Below are 21,156 nucleotides of genomic sequence, written 5' to 3'. Positions count from 1 at the left end.
CTTGTGACTGTAAAAGCAGAGTTAAATGATTCCACACTCTAAATGCAAAAAATAAAGCAGTACTTACTGTTCTCATCATGCAGCTCTTTATTCTGTTGTTCAAGCTCTGCTATTTTCTCTACAAATACAGACAACAGGAGTTAACAATTAAATACAACACCCTCTACTGCTGTAGTGAGAGCAGGAGTACAATGACAGCTGTCCTAAGCAGTATAAGGCCTCCATTAAAAACAGAAAGAGTGTAACATCTGTTATCATGACTTTAAAACCACACTTACAATGATACTACACACAGAACAGTACTAATGTTACTCATCAAGCACCTCTTCAATCTGTTGTTCTAGATCTGTTCTCTACAAATACATATACATTTTCACATAGTAATAACCTCTGGTGAATGGGAAGGGTGTTAATATTTACACAAGTGAAAGGAACTAAATCCCTTTAGTGTTTCACAAAAGAGATTGTGCAGGAGTTCAGCCCAAATGTTCAGATTCCTTGAAGATTTTGACACAATCAATCCAAATGAGTAGTTGAGGCTTAACAGTCAAAAAATATTCTGGGTAGAGTAACTAACTAAGGTGAGGATCATGTCAGAATTCAAACAGCACATTCTTCTTTCAAAATATAATGACTGGAAAATACTCTCTAGGAAATCCTACTATAAAATATTTCACTACTTACCACACCCCTTGTGTCTATCAACCAGGTTTATCTTTTCTTCAGGAATGTCTGTCAATTATTAAAATGATTAAAATCAATTATTAAAACACAATACAGCCTTATTGTTTAAAGAAAACATTGCAAACACATAAAAGGAGAGGATGAAGGACATCTTTAGTTTTTCATAACACAGATTGTGAAAGGATTAATTGAAAGTACACTCCTAAAAATTTAAAAATTCAGTCCAAGGCACTGTTGAAAACATTACAGTAATATATGCATTTGAAGTCCCAAGTAGAAACAAATTCAGACAAATGTAGAAGAAATGTGTAACATCTGAAACGTATTCAGTATAAATTCTGTAAAGCAACAGATGGTTTCACTGAACAGAAGTTTGTGTGGTGATCAAATTCTAACCTTGCACTGCTGCTTCCCGGAACATAAAAGATCACGGGCTAAACACGGCACCACATACTGTACATCATTCTAGCACTCAGCAATTCACCTCGGCACAGACAGATGTGCTTCCCACCAAGTGCTGCTGAGACCTTACCTTCATCACGTTAATCTTCGCCAAACTACAACCCAAGTCCCTTTCATGCTTCTTCAACAGCATTTTCTACATTTTCAACATCAACCCTCCAATAAAAACAAGCAACTCTGCCACTGTTGTATCACCTATGCCTTTCGATAGGCCTTTCGATAGGTCGACAAACCTTCCAGAAACATTAAACACCGGAAGAATTTCTGTCTCTCATTTTGCTTTCCCTTCTCTCTCTTCCAAATCTCACTTGCTCTGCACTGTTCTGAAAGAGATGCTCTGCAACCTGTACACTGAGAAAGCCAAAGCTTTCCTGTTCAAGGCACAAAGGGAGCATTATGAAAACAATGAAACCTCTTCCTCTTATTTCTTTAATCAGGTCCGGGGAGCCCAGAAGAAGAGGGTCATCCACAGGCTGAGACAGGGAGATGCAATTGACGTAAAGCAGCCCTTCCTGCTCACTAGTTCCTCCAAGCAAAAAGGGAAGTTTGGTCTCCACACAATGTTAACCAAAACAAGATTTTCTCAACTCAGGTATATATTTTAAATGTTCCCCTATTTTAAATGATGCCTCACTGTCAAGCATTTGGCTGTGCAGAACATAGTGCTTGCATACAAAACTGTATGGATCTATATGGATCAAAACTGGACTGGATCAGCAGAAAGTCAAATTGTTTCCTTTTCCAAGGGATCTTCAACTGGCCAAGAGACATTGAATAAACATGGGCACTGATATTGGTGCCATCGACAAGTTTCTCGACAAGATCAGGGAACTGTACAAGCAAAGAAGTACAAGTTGTGCTTATCTTGAAGTCAATATGCTGAATTAAATTCAATTGCACTCATGCAAATTGGCAGTCTAGATAAAGTATCTAAAAACATATCACCTTCTATGTGTCAGTTTCATAATATTATATGTAAACTAATACAGCAGCAAAATTTGCTTGGTCTAAAGTATGTGCTTCATTGCAACAGAAATTGATTGGGGTTCAAGTATTCTTAATTTTGGATGTTTATTGCAATTTTCTCTACTTCGGAGTTTATATGATTATGAAGCCTGACAGTTTGTCATATGAATTATGGTAGTGAACCAAAACAGATGAAAAGAGAGCCCAGTGAGAAATTTGATATGAGCGTTTGACAGAAAAATAGAAAAAATCTTTACAGTTTAAGAAATCTTTTTTATCATTATTATATTTCAGACCAAGGTTAAGATGTGCATTAAATATAGTTTTATGGCTAAGATCAAAATGTCTATGGTATTAAAGAGATGTATGCACAAGCCTGCTTGTTTACAATGTAGTAGGGCCTGCTGACCTCACCAAACGTTTTCTTCCCTCGTTCTGAACTGCAGTCAATGAAGGCAAATATGGCTCTACACATACCTGGAAATTCAATCTGTTTTGGGATGTAATGTGAGCATTTCAATACTAACTCTGTGCTGGACCCCTTATTTTCTCACAGTGGTCATCATCAACAATTGATAACAGGACACAAGGTAGGGGACATAAATGTCCAGAGAACCCCTATTGAGTAATCATTCTTTTTTCCCCATTATCTGGAAGTGAGAGATGTTATAGAAAAACTGGTCAAAGATACTGAAATTCTTTCATCTTTAATCTTTTACAACAGATTGTGAAGGTTTTCTGTCCATATTTAGATAAATGATATGATGTTCTGGTAATTTGAGGATTAGGAGCATTGAAAAATCAACTGTGATTTATATAGATGTAAAAAATAATAATTGAATTGAAGGATGATTCTACATGAAAAGAGTATTATACAGAGATCACTGAGAGTTTGAGGAAATGCTGAAGACTTTTAAGAATTCATGTTTACTTAACCAAGCCTACAGAACATCTCAAAGGTGATTCAATAATAAACATCCCAAAGATCTTATAGTACAGTACAAGGTCAGACTGTGTATTATAACTAAGTGGACAAATAAGTTAAGAAACAATTTGAAGAGTTTATACTATATATTGACACATGCAATTACATTAATTTCAAAAACAGGAAAACTTACCATTTCTACTGGGAAAACATCCCTATAAAAATGAGAAGAAGTGATATTAGTTTATTAGATATTAGATATTTACAGTAGCTCAATTTCTTCTGTGCTTATCATTTGCCTGAGAATTAGCATTGCACTTGAGCTACAGTATTTTAAGTATCTGTTCAGAATCAAAGCACATTACATTTCCTCTCTGTGGTCATATTACACCTTTCTGGTAAAACTTGTTAATGGCCATTAAACTACAGAAACCAAACCTGATGCACTATTTCTCCTGAGTTGTGTAAAGAATCTCTATTATTAGAAGAGTGATTGTCTTTAAGTTGTATTATTCACATGCTCTGTTAGTGAGAGTTTCATCAGTCTTTACTGACAGGTGTCAACAACAGGGGAAAACAACACACTGTGTGAATCAGGTGATTGTCAGAACAAATCCAGAGGCTCTTTTAAAGCCTGCTTTGTTGATATTCTTGATTTTAATGCATTACAATAGCTGTTATTTTACTGAAGTAAACTCACCATTGTTCAGATGAATCTTGTCTCCTGCAACTGAATCAGGAAAATAGTGAAATAAAAAAACACAATCCTTTGTATAGACAATTTTCCTGCAAAAAGTACTATTTATAAACCACATGGAGTTATCCATAATAGTATAATTTTTAATATATAGTAGTAATGTATGTATTCTCGCGAACTTTAATAGCAATGCTAAATTACCAATCCATCTAAAAATGTAGGGTGGTGTCACAAAGCTTTCAGGATCGTAATCTATGTGCTAAAATAAATTTCTATTTTGTAACATTATCAGTTCATTCATTTGATGATTTTACGAAAGAGGCTGAAATCGCACAAAGGCTGTACACCTGGATTATGACTGGTGGTACTCCAGGGATCTACAATCATTTTCCCAATGCTTGATTAAAGCCACTGTGACAGAAATAGGACTTCATCCCGTTTGACTTTGGTTTTAATGTACAGTAGCAGCACTGGGGAACTTTGACAGGCTGTGTCAATAACAGTCTTCAATTTCCAAGTACATTGTATTGTATTTCACACCAAGACAGAGCCACAACCTCAGGGCAGTCCTTCCGATTCTTCGCCCCTACTACGCGCTGATGAAAAGAAAACTCCCAACTACAGGACCTGTTGCTCACTGACAGTCTGGCATCTAGCGATAAAGAAAACAGTGTCGAAACTGTTGCGTGAAAGTCAACGAGACTTGTGTTTGATCCCACAGCTCCGTGAACACAAAGTAGGACGAGCGGGGTTTTGATGTTCTCGCTTGTATACACTATATTGTGAGAGGCATATGTTCACAATTCACCGTCCTCGACCCTAATCTGCTTTACTCTAATAATATGCTACTTCTCTCTCTAACAGTTTCCCCTGCGCCTTGCAGAGAGTCATTTGAGTGCTCGGAGACTTGTTAGGTCTCCACGACGGCCTGACTGTAGAATCCGTCTGCTCTCAGCGATTCCTCAGTCTGGTTACAGAAATGAAGCCGATTTCAACAGAGCCCCTTCGAACTCATCATGACATGATGTTTCGATTGTCTCCAGTTTGTTAAAGGCAAAAACATTCTCTTTTCATTTGCCAAACATCTCAAATAAAAAAACGCATTTCAAGCGAATAGGTAACCCATTTCTCAACAGCTTTGCAGAACGTTCGCACATCGAAACGACTAAAAACATTATTTGTTGATGTACTGCACATCTGTTGGTCAGTATTTAAGAAACTAATCTGCAGCCGAAAACCAGTCACGCCTTTGAATCAAACCGAGTCACTCATAGTCACAGCGCTAACGAAGTTTTGGGTCGCAGTTGTGTATTGAGACAAGTCTCATAGTAGACTTTCTGCGGACTAAGAGAACATATATCGATAGAAGAATCGCGATATAAAAAATGTGAAGTTGTGTGATACCTGTTTCTGGGGGGTCTGCAGCCAGGCTTAATGGGTCCGTCCGTATATTACAGTTCGACAACAGCACAGCTGTAGCTCAGTCAACACAGGAAAATAAAACGTAGGAACAAAACTGCCTTCAGGTCTCGCCTCACACACTAATGTAGTCTTATAGTGTGGAGCTGGATTTCTGTTCCCGAAATCTCCACTTTTACTTCCTGTGTAGCCTTTCCTGCTGTCAACTATGGAGATGTCCTACCGTAGAACTCCCGAATTGATTCCTGACTCGACAAACGGTCCCTGTGAGCATTTCTTCCTGCATCCATTTTTGAGCAGGGATGACATTTTAATATGATTAGATTAGTGACACACATTTTGTTCTAAAACAAAAACAAAACTATATATATTCTACTTTAAATTCATTCTAGAACTACTAATCTAGTCGCTTTGACACGTTTAAAAATACCTTCTCCATGCAGTATAACTGTCTAATTCAGGAATGCACTTCGTGGATTCTTACAAAAAACTTGTACAGGTTTTCTGATTGATTTTGATTATTTCATCTTGATACAAGTTAGAAAAATACCCCCTTTTTATTCATACATTTTCTTTTTACTTTTTGGTTACCGTTGCATCGGAAACATGTATTCTTTCCAAAATTACCAGCGGACAACACACACGAGGCACATAACGTCCACATCCAGTGTATTTAGGAGGATGAATAATTTGAAATGATCAGGCTAATTATTTTTGATAATACAAATTGGTTGATTTAGAACTTTAGAAGATATTTCTTTTTTTCCCCTCAGCGAGTACAGGTGTAAGGAATTATTATTAGAAATAGATCATTGTAATTGTACTAACGTTAAATATCTTTAGCTCAGTTCGTTCCAAACCAAATTAATAATAATAATAATAATAATAATAATAATAATAATAATAATAATAATAATAATAATAATAATAATAATAATAATAATTGCTTACACTTATATAGCGCTTTTCTGGACACTCCACTCAAAGCGGTTTACAGGTAATGGGGATCCCCTCCACCACCACCAGTGTGCAGCCCCACCTGGATGATGCGACGGCAGCCATAGTGCGCCAGAACGCTCCCCACACATCAGCTCTCAGTGGGGAGGAGAGCAGAGTGATGAAGCCAGTTCATAGAGGGGGATTATTAGGAGGCCATGATTGGTAAGGGCCAATGGGAAATTTGGCCAGGACGCCGGGGTATTATTAAATTAAGTACTTACATTCAGTAATTAAGTTAAATTACGCATCAACAAAATATGTTTATACAGATTGTGTCTCAAATTGTTTTTGTACTAATATTGTTCAGTTTGTGTGCCCTTCAGTGGACTGGCGACCAATCTAGCGCATATTGTGTACCCTCCAATGGACTGATAAATCTATCTATGGCATATTTTCACCTTGTGCTGTTTGCTTGCAGGACAGGTATCACCATGACCAAGTTTAATCAGGAGGTTTAAAACATGACTATTTTTACCATCTAAATTAGCAAATGCTTATTTTTTTACAGGACAAAGACATACAGTGTGTGTAGAAATTATTGACTCCCCTTGGACCTGTACTATATTTTGTTGTGCTACAACCTCAAACTGCAACACATTTAAATATTTTGTAGTACTTTTTAACATACTTAACATTTTCTTGGCATATAATCATTATTATTGCAAAAGAAAATTTCATAAACAATCAAAAACAATGAACAATTCAGCTTGGACCAGTATTCCTGAGACCGAATTTCGCAGAAATTACAGCTTCAAGTCATCTGAGGTATATTTTAAGCAGCTTTTCACATTTCCAGGTTTAATTTTTGCCCACTTGATATTTACAGTATCAAGTTATTATCAATACCACATGACAAGTGTTTAAGGGCTCATGGTTAAATACACACACAAAAAAAAAACAGAAATGAATTATCCTAGCAGAAGTCCAGGCACAAAATGACCAATCATAACCAAGTGCATACTTTTCTGAATAGCCGAAAAAAAAGATGGATTAGCGATCACCAAACTGAGGTACATTAAATCAAGTCACTGTAACAATGCATATATGCACTGTATGATAATAAAATGTAATCATTTGTTTTTAATTTGGTTTTGAGTCTGTCATGTATCTTACAAATTTGTAGACATGTCACAATTTCAAGCTAGAGACACAGATTACTTGAGGTGTTTTACTAGATGTTAACAGATTCACTTTTCCTGCAATTGTATACATGCCATGTGGGTCAACTGGCTAAGCAGCACAAAAGATCGTTCAGCAATTATATGTAATCAACATCAAATGCATTGTTTTCCTTGCTGTCTCTTCTGTATTTCATTAAAAGGGGGGTTTACACACCCAGCCTGTAGCTCTTCTCTCTCCTAGTGACAGCAGCAGGAGAAGAGAGGAGCTTCTTAAAGCTCAAGTTGATTGAAACACACCTGAGGTCAACCATGACACAAGACCATCTTGGTGGACTGGCCATCATGAGCATCAATCACACAGTGAATCAACTACTATCAAATGAAGATATTGAGTAATCGATGATAATTTTGCTTCCTGAAAATCTAGGTGAACTAATTTATAGAACATTTGTATCGAATTTTCCCATCTGCTCAGCCTTACGTATCTCACCTGCCTTGTTTTTTCTTACTTCATTTCACACGTCTACAATTCCTTCCTGCAAAGATTTCAGTGCAGTAATTTGTAAGTTAGGATAGTCTTTCAGTAACACAAATCCTGTTTATTGTTATTGATGTTTCTATTTAAAATACAATGTTAAAAATACATCTTTGTAAAATGTGTTCTTCTTGTTCTTGATTGGAAGTTATTTATTATGTGTTCTTCAAAGCTGGGTAATAAAAGTTTTCTGGTTGTATAATTAATTTATTTAATTGTTCTTATAGTTAAATAAGGTTGGAGTAGGAGCTGATAATAGTTGTGTATGCAAATTGTGATCTGAAGGGCCCCTTTCCAAGATCTTGCCCAGGGACCCAAAGAGGCTAGGACCAACCCTGCTCCCAGGCGCATTGTGAAGTAAAAGGTGATCAAGTTTGCACACTGGTCTCTTGTTTAATTATGCTCTGAACATGGAAGATCTCTGGTCTGGTAACCTGGGTCTTTGCTCCTTAGGACATTCAGTTTTCTACAGTACCATTTGTCTCATAAGATACATTTGTGTTCTCTTCTAGCAGGGTGGCCAGTATAGGAGTAGTCTTACATCTCTTCATGATTTACTTTACAGTGGAAAGTGATAGCTGTCTGTTGATTCTTTTATAGCCATTCCCCAAATGATGGAGGTCAGAGATGGCCTCAGTCTTCAGAGAGCTGTCTGACCTCAACCATGATGATGCCGCTACTACTGAATGTCTGCTCTGTGTTTCCTCCTTGTACACCCCAGGACCAGGGGAATCTTTGAGAGTCTCTATATATTCCTCAGGACTTCTACTGCACATCTATAGAGTAGAATGTTATGCAAGATTTGTGTCTGTTAAACTTTAAATGAATAATTTGAGGTGTGATTAAAGAGCATTGTGTTTTGAGAGGAAGTAATTTATGACACATATGACTTTTCTTGAAATCGTGTTATAACTATATCCAATATAGAAGTATTTTAAACACATATTGCAATCTGGATGAAAATAACTTATTCTATTACAGTATATCTATCTCTTTCACCAGGAGTGTGGATAATTCTGGAGGGCATATTCCAAGGGAAGATGGTGTATTCATTTTCCCTGCAGTAGATTCATTTCCTTGAAAACTGTATAATGCAAAGGGGAATGTTATCATTATTGCCAGGAGAGAAGAACGGGCGAACACTCCTGTCTATTTTTTCTTCAAAAGTATAGATGTCTGAGCCATCTACAGCGTTGTAGAAGGAGACCTTCTTCTCCTCATAGTCTATACAAATCCCCACTCTTGTGAGAATGTTTGTGTCCAGTGGGGTCTCTGGGTCAGACAGGGCCATCAGCTTCCCATCCCAAAGACTGAGGACCCAAAACCCAGCTCCAGGGCTAAAACCCAGTTGCCCCTTCCTGCACACTGAGTCTCGGGCCACTCCCAGCTCCCAGGACTTCTTGTTTTCAACCTCCACCTCCCAGTAACACCCCCATCTCATCTCTGCTGGTAACCTTTTGCCCAGCACACAGGGGTATTCATCAAACGGCTCTTGGGTGTCTGTGAGATTCTGGCGCTGCTCTGTCCACCTCACTGATCTGCCATCTTCTGACACCATCAGGTAGGGGTTCATTGTGTCCTCATCTAGGGTCACTTCAACTGTGGGAAAAGAAGCACAGAGAGAGAATGTAGAACCACGGATAAAGATTTCACCTGATAACACTTTCTGGTTTTAGAAACAAAACAACAGTCATATTTAATGATATGTGTATGTGATTTACATTATGAAAGTCTATTTTGATAATTATGTGAAAACTGTACAAGTTCTTTTATACATTATACATTGACTGATGGTGAAAACAGAATTCAGACTGACATTATGAAATACAACAAACCCAAAAGTCTATTATCATTAACCACATAATTAACTCACCAATAGTGGTTTTCTGTAGTGTAAACTTTTACTTTTTAGTTTCTTTTTTAATACTCAGCAAGCTTCCACTTTTCATTACACACAATGTAAAAGAATCTACACAAGAAACTGTTTGAATACTATTAATTACAAAATAAGAAGTGATGAGACAGTTTGCGAAATGTGGTGATTTAGATTGAATAAAAAAAGACTAAAATGGATTATCTTCCCTCACTTCTGTGTCTGTATCTATCTAGTTTCTCATCTAGATTTGCCAGGGTTTTCAGGATGAATTCTGAACTGATCACACTGCTTTCACCAGCATGCTGTGGAGAGCCTGTACAGCATAGTGATCCACACCCTAACTTATCTTGCCTTAGGCTTGGGAACAGGTAGTACAATCAGGATTCACAATGTAGCCTTAAAACTGGACAATACAAACTATTGTCTTTCACTTTGACCTACATTTAATCATTTTCAAGTGTACTAGAAAATCTTGTAATCTTAAATAAATTTAGCTTTTTGTTATACCAGATGCTTTGTTTGTGTTCCACAAACATCTAAACATTGTAAGTTCTTCCACATTGGTTAATAAATACCTCTTCTATCAATATTAACAATATTATCTAGATTGTTGTTTAATGAACAAAATTCAGTATCAATTCAGAAATATGAAAATAATTATGACATTTTAAACATTATAATTAAAACAAACAACTCTGGTGATAACAACAAAAAGAATTACCTCCCATGTCCCGTCTCACTGCAATTGTTAAAAAGAGATAAAAGCACTGTTAATGCACACAATACATGAGCACATATGACTGGTTCTTCCTACAGTATATTATGAAGAAGAAATAAAAACCTACAGTATCTTTTAAGATATTTACAATTTTCAGAATGAGAAAAGTGTTTTACTGTATCTAGAGAGATGAAAGAAAGCTGAAGTCCTGTAGTGATTCAGAACAGAGATATTTTTGTGAAATAATTCATTCCTGATTCCATGAAGATTTGAACAAAATCAATCCAAACACACAGTTGACTCTCTCTGCAGTGAAAGAAGCACAAAGAGACTCATGCAGAAACTAGGGACATGTGCACCCATGAGAGCAAATATTTGGCTTTAATAGTATAAACTGAGAAGAATAAATTCTGCAAACATCTCCATACTTACAGAGCTTCTGACGCTTCCTTCTCAAAACGTCTATCATCTCTGCAAACAGACATTCACAGGTTATAACAGGATGGTTTACTGGCCTTAAATACAGTAACTAAAGAGAGTAGAGAACCCGCATTTAGATATTGTTTAAAGACGTGATTTATCTGAATATGAAGTTATCAAACAGAACCAGGTGCTGAACCTCTGTGTGTCAAAAGAAAAACCAAAAGGATTTAATCCACTTTTTTAGACTTCTTAATATACTGTATACAGTTGTATGCAAATGTTTGGGCAGCACTGGTCAAAAGTCATGTTTCACAGAATCTCTAAGTGAAAAGAAGATAACACAGCATCTTTCCTGGTCAAACTCAAACATGACACATTTCTCCACATTTTAATGTACATTTAGATCATTTTATAGCCCTCCTTTGCTTTGTAAGAGTCAGACGAACCTATGTTGTTGAGTGTAGACACAACATCCCGAGAGGACAGAAGGGTCAAATTATTTACTGAACTGGAACTGTCTTCACCTGGCTTAATATAAGGCCTAATAAATCAAATCAAGTTTTATTCCTTAAAAAGTATTAATGAATCAACTGAAAGGCTGCCCAATCTTTGCACCTGCCACATTCACTGTTTTATTTTTTTCCAGTCTGTTAAATTTGGCACGTAACCAGTAATTGTGCATTAAAATGTTTAGAAACATGACATGTTTAAGTAAGAGGTAGGGGTAACTTCTTTTCACTTAGAGATTCAGTGAAACATTCAGTCAGACCAGGGATACCCAAACGTTCACATACAACTGTACTTTCTATACAAGTGTATTTGTCTTCACGTCTAACTTGTTATATAGACCCACAGAGGCTATTCAGGGATGACAACATGACAGCAGAAAGCCCATTGTCAAGACAATTGTCCTCGTCTGTGAACAAGATCATCTGAACTGGAGACAGAGAGAGTGGTGGAGTGTCGGATACTGTTTTTCCTTGGGGAGACCTCAGTATGGAGATACTGAGCAGTATCCTGACTGCTGCTTTATTCAAACCAATCAGTGATAAAACGGTGATGAGAGGAATCTACTTCAAAACAAGGACAGATTTGGTGCAGATTAAATGGAAATATACTTCTCAGTGAAAATTCCTTGAGCCAGGGATATTGCAAGTTAAGAAGTGTTGATTTTCTAGGTGGTCAATAGAAGACCACACAATGCTGGAATTATAATTGGATGTGTTCAATAAATAAATGAAGATAAAAGCAGACTGTGTGCTGTGTATATTGTTGTCCAGACCTCCTTTTCCTCTTGAGTCAAATAGTACACTATGGGCTAAACATGCAAATTGATAGGAGACAACAGTAACTGGACAAAACTGATTCATAATATCAATGCTGTAATACATATAAATGCATACACATGTAAATTGACTTTATTTACAGTTTAAATGCTTGGAGATAGAGTCAGTACAAGTAGGGATCATGGTGTTAAGTGAGCACTGTTTGAAAGTCCCTTGAGTGACATCACAGTAAAGGCTTGACTATACCTCACTGTTCCTGTAGAGATTCATTACAGAACACAACACCCTCCTCAGTGAGAGTGAGGAGTGTAAATCAACAGCAGCTGCATTTTTTGAGAGTATTTTTTGACACAAAAAACAAAGCAGTACTTACTGTTCTTATCACACAACTCTTTATTCTGTTTCTCAATCTCTGCTTTTTTCCTCACTGCAAATATAGACAACAAGAGTTAACAACAGAACACAACACCCACCTTAAATGAAAGGGCAGGAGTGTAAATCAAGGGCAGCTGTATTTAGCGGTAAAAGAGATGATTAAAAAACAGAAAAAGTATAATACCTGTTCCTATGACTGTAAAAGCACACTGTTAAATGATTCCACACTTTAAAGGCAAAAAAACAAAGCAGTACTCATCACGCAGTTCTTTATTCTGTTTCTCGAGCTCATCTAGTCTCCTAACTGCAAATATAGACAACAGGAGTTAACAACAGAGCATGATACACTATTGGGAGAAATCATGAGTACTGTTGTGTTTAAGGCTAAAAAACACTTCATAAATAATAATAAACTTTATTTTATATAGCGCCTTTCAAAGTGGCTTATCAAAGTGCTTTACAGAAAGACAACAACAACAACAACAACAACAACAACAATAAAAAATACATAAGATAAACACAATGGGAATGTAGGTGTAGATGGTGGTACTAAATATAGTAGGAGCAGAGGGGTAAAGAACAGAACCAGTTAAGAAGAGACTATTCTGAAGAAGTTGGTTTTAAGTCTGGATTTGAAGGAGTTTAGACAAGGTGACTCTCTGATATCCTTGGGGAGAGAGTTCCAGAGCTCTGGGGCACAGCAGGAGAAGGCCCTGTCCCCCATAGAGTGTACATGGGCTTGGGGGACTGTAAGGAGACCAGAATTAGAGGAGTGAAGGCTGCAAGGTGGAGAGTAGGGTGTTAATAGCCCAGACAAGTACTGGTTCCAAGCCATGCAGTGCCTTATAGGTGAACATGAGGATTTTGAAGTCGACACGAAACTTGACAGGAAGCCAGTGCAAGGACTCCAGGATAGGAGTGATGTGATCACTTGCACTACACTTGGTCAGGATTCTGGCTGACGAATTTCGGACATTTGTTCATTTGACATTTTGGCATTTGTTTAATGTGGATTTAGATACCCCAGCGAGTAGAGCATTACAGTAGTCATTTCGGAAGAACACAAATGTGTAGATCAGCTTTTAAGACACAGTTAGTGATAACATAGGGCATAGTCTAGCAATATTTCTCAGGTGAAAAAAAGATTTTTTGACAATATGCTGCACATGTGGGTCGAATGTCAAGCCTGAATCAAATATCACCCCAAGGTTTTTCAATTTTGATTGAAGCTCAAGTACAGAGCCATCTGCAGATAGGGTTACAGGACTGGCTTTTCAAAGTTGATGGGGGGTGCCAATAAGTATGACTTCAGTCTTGTCACAGTTAAGATGAAGGAAATTTTGAGTCATCCAAGTTTTTATGTTTTTATGCAATTAGATAGAATAGAGACAGCCATATTAGTGTCAGTTTTGGTATAGATGTATATTTGAGTATCATCAGCTTAGTAATAATAGTTGAGGCCATGTGATCTTTAAAGCTGACCAAGTGGAAAGATGTAAATGCTGAAAAGTAAAGGCCCCAGTATTGAGCCCTGAGGAACACCAGACTTAACGAGACCAATTTCAGATGTAAATCTGCCAAGGGAGACAAAGTGACAGCGATTAGTGAGGTAAGTCTTGAACCACTTGAGAGCAATATCAGAGACTCCAAACACAGTCTCAAGATGAAAAAGTAAGATATGGTTCACAGTGTCGAAAGCAGCACTAAGATCAAGAAGAATAAAGACAGAAAAAAAAACAGAATCAGAAGCTATTAGAAGATTGTTAGTGACTTTGACCAGGGCAGTTTCTGTGCTGTGAAGTTGATGGAAGGCAGACTGGAGGGGTTCAAAAAGGTTATTTGCAATGAGGTGGTTACGTAGCTAAAATGTGAAAGCATGTTCTAGAATGGGGTGAAAATTGTTTTGATTGTCCAGAGTCATGCTAGGCTTTTTTGGCACGGGGGTAATGGCAGCAGTTTTGAGGACCGTTTGTTACAACACCAGTGCTCAAGGATTCATTTATTATACTGAGGACAACGAGGCACAGAGAAGTAAAACAGGACTGAAATGAAGTGGTGGGAATGGGATCTAATATAGAGGTGGTGGATTTCAGGTTTACTGAGGAATGCAGAGTCAAGAAGAGAGAAGTTGGAGAAAAGGGAACCAGAAAAGTTAGACAAGCAGGGAGGAGGTATGGAAATGATATACATTGTGTAGAGAACATTATGCTGGATGTTGTCAATCTTCGAGCTAAAGAATTCTAAGAATGTGTTGCAAAGTTGCGATGAGGCAGGTAATGTAGTGGGTTAGTTAGGCTTTAGCAGTCTGTTGATGGAGGAGAAAAGATGTCTGGGGTTGTTATGGTTATTGTCAATGTGAGAGAAGAAGGTGGATCTCGCAGACTCTATTGTATCCTTACTGTATATTCAGACAACTATTCTTTCCAAGCCTGCTTTTTTTTCCAAGCCTGATAATGTACGTTTAGGCCAGAAAGACGCCACCTATGCTCAAGTTTCCGGGAGACTGCCTTCATAGATCGCAGATGGTCAGTGTACCAGGGGGCGGAGTGAGAAAAAGATGGTGCGAGTTTTTAGAGGAGCAAAGGCGTCAAGGGTAGATAAAAGAGCGCTATTAAACAAATGTATTTTGACCCTAGAGGGTCAGAGGTAGAGAAACGAGCTGAGGAAGATAGAACAGATTTTACTAACCTAGGATGATCAACTGATCACCAGTTGCAAAAATTTACAGAGCATGAGGGGGAAGTGTTAGAAACAGGCAATTCCAGATTGAAAAGAACAGCTTAGTGGTCAGAAAGGCCTAGTTCAAGGTAAGAGCAAAGGGAAACAAAAGAGTCATTTGCCCTGATTAAATCTAGGGTGTATCCTTTGTTACGTGTAGAGCTACGAACAAACGGACTTAGATCAAAGCATCCCAATAGAGAAAGGAAGTCTTCAGCCAGACTGGAAGACCTTGAATCGATGTGTATATTAAAGTCCCCAAGAATAAGGATCCTCTTAATTATCAGGAATAAAAATTAAAGTAAATCAGCAAACTCACCTAGAAAGGCTCCACTGGGTTTGGGTGGACTATAAACTGTGGCAATGATAGTAGAGTGGGGAACAGAGACATTTAAAACAAGACACTCAAAAGAAGAGGGAAGTGGTACAGTAACAGGACTTAAATTGTAAAGAAGACTGTAAATAACAGTGACGCCCCCACCTCGTGGGAGGAGAGACACGGGAAGTCAAACAATCTGTACCTCGGAGGGACTAGTCGGTTGAAATGGAGACCATCATTTTGTCTCTGCCAGGTTTCGGTTAAGCACATCATGTACAGCTTTTTTTTCTGTGATAAAGACACATATAAAATGAGCCTTATTGTTCACAGAGTGGGTGTTTAGCAGTGTTGATCTGGCCGGGGGATCCAGGGGGAAGAGGAGTGCGTTCCAGGCACGGCAGTGAGAGTAGATTTTTGCGGTCAGCGCCGGTGCGGGATGGACTTGCAGTCTTGCGCCGAGAGGCAGGGACAGAGACTACGCAGGTAGACGAATGAAAGAAACGGCATCCTGTGCTGTGCTGTGATGGAAGTAATGCTTCATTGGTAAGATCCCATTAATGTAACAGAAGGTGTAATATCTGATCTTATTACCATAAAACCCCACTGCTAATACTTCACAGAAACCAGAACAGTACTTAATATCAAAACAACTGTCATTTCCTCAGCCAGGCAAGTTAAAGCCAGTATAAAGCACATTATCTCACAACAGAACTGCAGACCTGGTATTGTTGAACAGAGATTCAGGTGGAGGTCAAATTTGAATCTTGCACGTCTGCTCCCCTACATATTAATGTTCCAGGGCTGCACATGGTCCAGCGCAGATCCTGTCTAGCTCCCCCCCAGACCAGCATCACTTTTCCTTGGCTCATACATCTTGAGAATCGATGTGACCGCGCTGATCTCCAACCAGCACAGTTACAGATGCAGCCACTCAGAATGTGCAATATTGCTTTCAAGTGCGTTACCTGTAACGCAGAGCTTTGCATTATGTAATTCACTGGCCAAAAACGATCGATAGGTGGCATTTGTGATGTGTTAGATGTTAAGGAAACGAATGCTTCACTTAATCTGTTTCTCTGCTCTGCATGAATAAATCCACTTAATATGGAATTTTAGAACTAATGGGAAATTGTGGTAGCTGAGTGTAACCAAGTAAAAAAAAAAGAACCAAATCCCGACTCACTTTATGTAAATAGTTTTATTTGTGTTGCGTTGTTCATGTATGCTTGTTCTACAGCCATGCTGGAGAACTTTGCTGATGGCTGTTTTGTCACCGTAAGAGACTTCGGTAGTTGGTGATGTCATCATTGCGAACCTCTCAGTCAATACTTTGTGAACTGAAGAGGTAAGCGATATATTGTAAGCCAGATAAGATAAGATCACTGTATTAGCCATATACAATTTATTGCATTAGGAATTTGTCTTTTCGCATACCCCAGCTTGCTCTCCATGAGACACAGACAGGGAGAGAGTTTGGGGTCAGAGCGCAGGGTCAGCCATTGTACAGCACCCCTGGAGCCCCAATATACACAAATATATATATATATTTAAGTTGCTCTGAAAATAAATTGATTTATAACCAATAGAATCTTATTAACATTCTACTGTGCAGTTGTTTATGTTCAATCGAGTACTGTAAGCATTAAGTGACTCCATTACACTGGTGTATTGCATGGAAATACCATCTTTGTGAGTTTTGTGTGAGACATGAGCTTCCTACAGGTCTTCCCATGTGTGACCTTTTTACTACAGGAGACTGATGACCTGTATTTTTGTTATAATAGAGGTATGTTGTATTTCCTGATTGTATGTCTTGTGTTTTATGTAGAGTCACAGTGCAGAGTGTTGAGTGGAAATTTGTTTTGGTTGTAAAACGTAACTTTTTAAATGTTCCTTGCGTCTAATAATACCATTCAATAAGTATTGGTAAATACTTTGTCAATATTAGGTTATTTCATCATGAACTGCGCAGTCCATACTTTGTTAACTGTACAGGGGACTGACAACCTGTTTTTAAGAAGCAGCTTTCTGCATGTCTACAGCTTCATGTTTATTTTTGTTATTATACAGACGACTTCATTAAAGAACTGCCAGATCCAGATTGTTCATTTTTCACGTCAGTCAAACGGATGTCTGAATAAGAACACAACGTAGAAGACTAACATGCAGTTAACCGCGCACAGAAGACGTCCATTACATGAGCATAGAAATAATGGAAGAATAATGTCTCTGAACATCATAAAAATATTAATTTAGGAATATATTATACATACTGTATTTGGCTGGTAGTGTTAGCTAAAAAATACAAATACACAACAGTATTCCACCTTCTTCAGAAACATTTTATGCATCAAAGTCTTTAACTTGGCCACTTACTGAGGTTATTTTGGAATTAGTTAGTTAGTTTTGATGTACTCGTTCTGACTATATTAAGATTATATACTTTATAAAATGCTATAATGTTTTATCCTTTCTTGTCGTTATTGTAAAAAATGTTGTAGGACTTTTTTTTAATTCATTTAACTGGTTATATTAATATGGAATTATGTAACTAAAGAAATTGTGGTCGCTGAAAATAGTTTCTTAACATCATTAACGATAATCATTTATGAATCTTCATATAATATATATAGCTGGTAGTAGAACTACTGGTACAATGGATTTAATTTACTGTTTGAAAGCTGGAAAAATACAGTCAATACATGAAGAGACAATGCTGTATAAAGTCCATTATTTTAAAGTCCCTAAAGTCATCTTAACAATAAAGGCTTGACTGTACATAGCTGTCCCTGATTGGATCATAACAGAAACCTCCTTAGTGAAAGGTAGAGTACAAATCAAAGGCAGAATAAAATGTATTGAAATGTATTAAAAACTAAAAAAGTCTACACTAAAAAACCTGCGATACTTTGTCTCTTTGTATTCCTACCAGACCATCATTATTGCTGATAATGCTGCTATACTTCAAACATACAGAAAACAGAGCAGTACTTACTGTTCTCATCATGCAGCTCTTTATTTTGTTTCTCAAGCTCTGCTATTTTGCCTACAAATACAGATACCAGTAGTTAACAACAGAACACAACACCCACCTTAAATGAGAGGGCAGGAGTGTACATCAAGAGCAGCTGTATTTGGCAGAAAAAAAGACTTGACTAGAAAAACAGAAAAAGTGTAAAACTTGTTCTTATGACTGTAAACCCACACTGTTAAATGATTCCACACTTTCAATGCAAAAAAACAAAGCAGTACTTACTGTTCTTATCACACAACTCTTTATTCAGTTTCTCAATCTTTGCTTTTCTCCTCACTTCAAATATAGACAACAGGAGTTAAAAACAGAGTCTGATGGTTGCACTGGCCATATGTTTTGTATCATTGTCAGTCTGCTGGTTATATTTAGTGTTTTTAGCAATTGCCACATTAGTACGACAGGTTTATGTAGTTTCATGGATGGCTTTAGAAGAAAAAATTGATGGTAAGTCATAGTGTGTAGGTGCAACACACTTGCAGTCCTACTACAATCCTGTAAGGAATAAAGAGTTAAACAGGAAATAGAGCATCACTTCCTGTTCCTGTCCCACTGCAGCCCTATCCCACCTGGGGGAAACATGGCAGCCATGTGACTGCAGTAGCCCTACTGGGCAGTGATAAGGGTGGAGTAAGAGGCTGAATTCAACTTCAAAGGGAAACTAGGGAGGGCAGATTATATTAAATATCCAAAAACTGCAGCTTTTCACAGGATATCTAATGACCAAGCAGGTAGGAAGGACCTAATCTGTGGCCATCACATTGAAAAGGACTTGTATGCAATTTCAATTGTAAAATGAAGAACATTATACATTTGAAACTTTGTTAGTTTTATTTTGTATTTACAGGATCAACTCAACAAGAACCTTCTTTTTCAATGCCATTTGTGCAGTTATATTTTGATGAATCTTACATCTTGAATATATAAGATTAAGATTAATAAGATTAATAATAGTTTTGAAGACATTACTTAATACTGTGAAGAACTCTTTAACCACTGTACTGAACCTACCATCTCTTTCAGCTGCCTCTTCATTCCTACCTGTAAGTGGAGACAGACGCCAAAAAATTATTACCTGTTAAAACATAGTTCAGACATAAGATGTATGTCAGAAAAGTAAATACAGTTCCGTGAAAAAGTGATTTCCTCTATTATTGCATATTTGTCACACTGGATGTTTTCAGATCATTAGACAAAATCTAATATTAGATAAAGGGAACCTGAGTGAACAAATAACACTTTCTTATTATGATTATTTCATTTATTTAATAAACAAAATAATCCAACACCCATATCCCCACCCATGTGTGAAAAAGTAATTGCCCCCTTACACTTAATAACTGGTTGCGCCACCTTTAGCTGCAGTGACTGCAACCAAACTCTTCCTATAATTCAATATCAGTCTTTCACATCAGTTTTAGCCCACTCGTCCTCGCAGAACTGCTTTAATTCAGAAACACTGGTAGGTCTTCAAGCATGAACTGCTCATTTCAGGTCCTGCCACAGCATCTCTATTGGGCTTAAGTCTGGACTTTGACTAGGCCACTCCAAAACTTTGATTTAGCTTCTTTTCAGCCATTCTGATGTGGACTTGCTTTTGTGTTTTGGATCATTGTCTTGCTGCATGACCCAACTATGCTTCAGCTTCAGCTTACAGACAGATGACCGGACATTCTCCTGAAGAATTTTCTGACACAGAGCAGAATTCATGGTTCCTTCAATTATGGCAAGTCACCCAGGTCCTGAGGCAGCAAAGCATCCCCACACCATCACACTACTACCTACACCATGTTTGACTGCTGGTATGATGTTCTTACTGTGGAATGCTGTGTTTGCTTACGCCAGACATGATGGGACCCATGTCGTCCAGAAAGTTCCACTTTTGCACTTTTGACACATCTGTCCATAGAACATTCTCCCAAAAGGCTTGGGGATCATCCAGGTGCTTTTCTTGGTTAGCAGTGGTTTCTGCCTTGCTACTCTCTCATGAAGCCCATTTTTGCCCAGTCTCTTTCTGATTGTGCAGTCATGAACACTGACCGGCAGTTCTTTTTTTAGGATCCTTTGTGACTTCCTGGATGATTTTATGTTGCGCCCTTGAAATTTTGGCAGGCCGGCTGCTCCTGGGAAGATTGACTACTCTTCCAAGTGTTCTCCATTTGGAGATTATGGCTCTCACTGTGGTTTAGTGGGTTCCTAGAGCCTTAGAAATGGCTTTGTAACCTTTCCAGACTTATAGATATCAACAACTTATTTTCTGATCTCTTCAGGAATTTCCTTTGATCATGGCATAATGTGTTTGTTGAATCTTTGTGCTGGCAACGTGACTGATGGTAAAGGTCATGAGGTTTAAGTGAGGTATCTGAGGTTTATATTGAGCAGGGCTAGCTGTATATAGACCTGGCTGTGTTCAATCAGCTGACTCTACATTCTCCTTTTAATTGGGTTGATTTAACTAGGGGGCTATTACTTTTTTTACTTTACTTTACTTTTTTTGACACACGGTGCCAGTTGGTGTTGGAAAACTTTGTTCATTAAATAAATGAAATAAGTAAAGAGAAAAAGTGTTATTTGTTCACTCAGGTTCCTTTTATCTAATAAT

General features: G+C 37.7%; 1 protein-coding gene across 15 annotated transcripts in view; it reads right to left on the bottom strand.

Moving 5' to 3' along the window:
* The window catches only part of LOC148660032 (E3 ubiquitin-protein ligase TRIM21-like), a 143,953-nt gene that overhangs the window by 118,020 nt on the left and 4,777 nt on the right, over window positions 1-21,156 (bottom strand). For 9 of the 15 annotated variants that reach the window (XM_088637646.1, XM_088637645.1, XM_088637665.1 and 6 more), the window contains exon 1: window positions 68-118. In XM_088637646.1, coding sequence (XP_088493772.1) covers window position 68 — 1 coding nt within the window. In that variant the 5' untranslated portion in view covers window positions 69-118. Of the gene's footprint in view, window positions 1-67; window positions 119-684; window positions 733-3,230; window positions 3,253-3,737; window positions 3,768-5,138; window positions 5,334-6,933; window positions 9,408-10,405; window positions 10,424-10,834; window positions 10,874-12,484; window positions 12,539-15,523; window positions 15,560-18,518; window positions 18,570-18,779; window positions 18,834-19,565; window positions 19,596-21,156 lie in introns of those variants that run through there. The other 6 variants (XM_088637644.1, XM_088637668.1, XM_088637672.1 and 3 more) reach the window with 5 other exon arrangements.

Source organism: Lepisosteus platostomus, chromosome 6 (genome assembly GCF_059453375.1).
Source record: "Lepisosteus platostomus isolate fLepPlt1 chromosome 6, fLepPlt1.hap1, whole genome shotgun sequence".
NCBI lineage: Eukaryota > Metazoa > Chordata > Actinopteri > Semionotiformes > Lepisosteidae > Lepisosteus > Lepisosteus platostomus.
The sequence above is the reverse complement of the archived record's forward strand: the minus strand, read 5'-3'. Positions and strand labels throughout refer to the sequence as shown.